General features: G+C 34.5%; 1 protein-coding gene across 1 annotated transcript in view; it reads left to right on the top strand.

Moving 5' to 3' along the window:
* Positions 1–2,581: 2,581 nt before the first annotated feature.
* LOC123017421 (deleted in malignant brain tumors 1 protein-like) overlaps positions 2,582–2,677 on the top strand; it is a gene marked incomplete at its 3' end in the record, with an annotated part of 14,917 nt that continues 14,821 nt past the window's right edge. The window contains exon 1 of the mRNA XM_044418767.1: positions 2,582–2,648. Within this exon, the coding sequence (XP_044274702.1) occupies positions 2,582–2,648 (67 nt within the window). The remainder of the gene's footprint in view (positions 2,649–2,677) is intronic.

The following is a 2,677-nucleotide window of genomic DNA, read 5'->3' as shown; positions in this document are numbered from 1 at the left end:
CCTCTCTTACCACAAACCAACTGTGGATGTCTCTCACACTTAACACTGTGTTGATTTTCCCTTCATTCATTAAAAAACAAAACAAAACAAAACAAAACAAAACAGCCCAGCCCAGCCCAGCCCAGCCCAACAGCAGTAGATGGTAAAGGCTTGCCCTTGGAGTTTAATTGTGTCAAGTATCAAAAACAGCAATTTGTATCTGCAGCATATCAATTGCCAGGCATGACTTTTAAAAAAAATTAAGATTTTTAAACTTATACAAAAGACATCAATCATCAAATACATCAGATGTACTGGGACAGCCCCCTACTCATATTTTTTAACATTCTATAGTCATATTCAAATTCATTTATAATAACTTGAAAACATCTTTAAATCTAAGCCAAGTCCCATTTCTCTAGCAAATAATAAAAAAAAATCCCAAGTTTGATAGAAGTCAGTATATTTTTTCTCCTTCAGTGATAAAGTCAGTCTATCCATTTCTGCACAGTCCAGAATCTTTTTTAGAATCAGTTCATCGGTGGGTAGTTCCTCACTTTTCCAGTGTTGAGCGAATGCAATTCTCGCTGCAGTGATTACATGTAACATCAAATACATTTCTTGTTTACTAATATCTTCTGGTATAATGCCTAATAAAAAAACTTCTGGTTTAAAAGCTAAGGGTTTTTGTAGCATTTCCTCAAGCCATTTATGTATTTTAATCCAATACTTTTTCACATTGTCACAGGTCCACCACATATGGTAAAAAGTACCCAATTTATGTTTACATTTCCAACATTCATTTGACATATTTGGAAACATCTTAGCTAATCAATTTGGCAACAGATACCATCTATAAAACATTTTATATAAGTTTTCTTTATACAAAATTGCTAATGTTACCTTAATATTTCTCTCCCATAGCTTTTGCCACTTTTCTAATTCAATATTATAGCCAAAATTTTGTGCCCATGTTATCATAGTTGCCTTAACTGTTCATCTTCCATTTTCCTGTCAAGTAAGAAATCATATAATCTTTTAATCATTCTCATCATCTGATTTAAGCATCGCTTGATCAAACGCTGTTAAGTCCTTATAAAACCCCCATGCTTTACAGTCTTTAGCATATCTCGATTGCATCTGCACCTTATGCCACCAAGAGATATTGAGTCCCTGTTCTTGTGTTTCTTCATGTAATTTCAGGCCTCCATCCGTATCCAAAATATCATCATATCTTATGATCCCTTCAAAATTCAATATATTTGGATACACAAAAGCTTCCATAGGTGAAAGCCATTTTGGTAGTTTATTATACAATTTTAGCTCTAACTTTTCCCACACCGACATTAATGATCTTCTAATAAAGTGATTTAAAAAAGACCCATGTGACTTAGCCTTCTCATACCACATATAAGCATGCCAACCCATTTGCAAATCATGACCTTCAAGATACAAAATTCTCTTATTTACCAAAGTTATCCATTCTTTTAGCCAAGTTAAAACAGATGCTTGATAGTACAACATCCAATCAGAAGACCAAAACCACTGTTCTTTTTAGCGTCCTGAAGTATTTTTAATTTAATCCTTGGTTTCTTCTTTCTCCAAATAAAACTTGAAATTTGAAAGTTTAAATCATCAAAAAAAATTATCAATTTTTACAGGAATCATATGAAATAAAAACAAAAGCTTAGGTAGTATATTCATTTTAACAAGTGCTATTCTTTCCATCAAAGATAATTGTAAATTGGCCCATTTTTCCAAATTGCCCTTAATATCCTTCAATAGTTTATCGTAATTGTCTTCTTTCAAAGTAGTACATTTGGCTGTAAGATAGATTCCCAAATACTTAACCTTTTTAACGATCTGCAAGTCTACTTGTTCCTGGAGCCTTTTTTTCTGGTCTTGTGTGAGATTTTTAACTAACAATTTCATTTTTTCTTTATTTATTTTCATCCCGTAACCTCACCATATTCTTCAATCCATTGTAGGAGTTTAGGCATTGTTATAAAGGGTTCCTCTGTTATGAAAACCAAATCATCTGCAAATCCTTGCAATTTATATCTTTTATCCCTAATTCGAGTACCTTTAATGTCCACATTATCCCTGATATTTCTATTCAACACCTCGAAAATCAGAATAAACAACAGGGGTGACAACGGGTATCCTTGTCTTGTACCTTTTTGTATCTCTATAGTCCTTGTAAGTTCTCCATTAATTAAATCCTGGCCGACTGTCTTTGATAAATGCTTGATATCACATTCATAAACTTTTCACCAAACTCCATTGCCAATTGACATTATCAAAGGCTTTCTGGGCATCCATAATCAGTAAGGCCATTGGTTCTTTCGTGTGTGCCAAGCATGACTTCTGTATACATCGAGGTTCCTCCTTCTCAGTGGAGCTGCAATAGGAAAATGTTATTGATCCAATGGTGAACCTTTGATCCAACAAGGAAATGATAGCAGAAAAAGCTAGATTTGCAAGTCATGCATATTGTCATTAGAGTTACGATAAGGCCCTGATGAAAGAAGTACATAAGCACATCTCTCTTAGAAGCTCTTAAATGCCAATTCTTCTTGGGCTGAGCAGAAGCCGTGACAGCATGGGTGCCACAGCGACTCTCAGATGGATGGCCTTCTTCAGTATGTTGTCTATGCCAGCTGTCTCAGGTAACCCTATGCCTCAGCTTGTAAGATAG

This window comes from Varanus komodoensis, unplaced genomic scaffold, assembly GCF_004798865.1.
Source record: "Varanus komodoensis strain SLA01 unplaced genomic scaffold, ASM479886v1 scaffold921, whole genome shotgun sequence".
NCBI classification, from domain to species: Eukaryota; Metazoa; Chordata; class Lepidosauria; order Squamata; family Varanidae; genus Varanus; species Varanus komodoensis.
The sequence above is the reverse complement of the archived record's forward strand: the minus strand, read 5'-3'. Positions and strand labels throughout refer to the sequence as shown.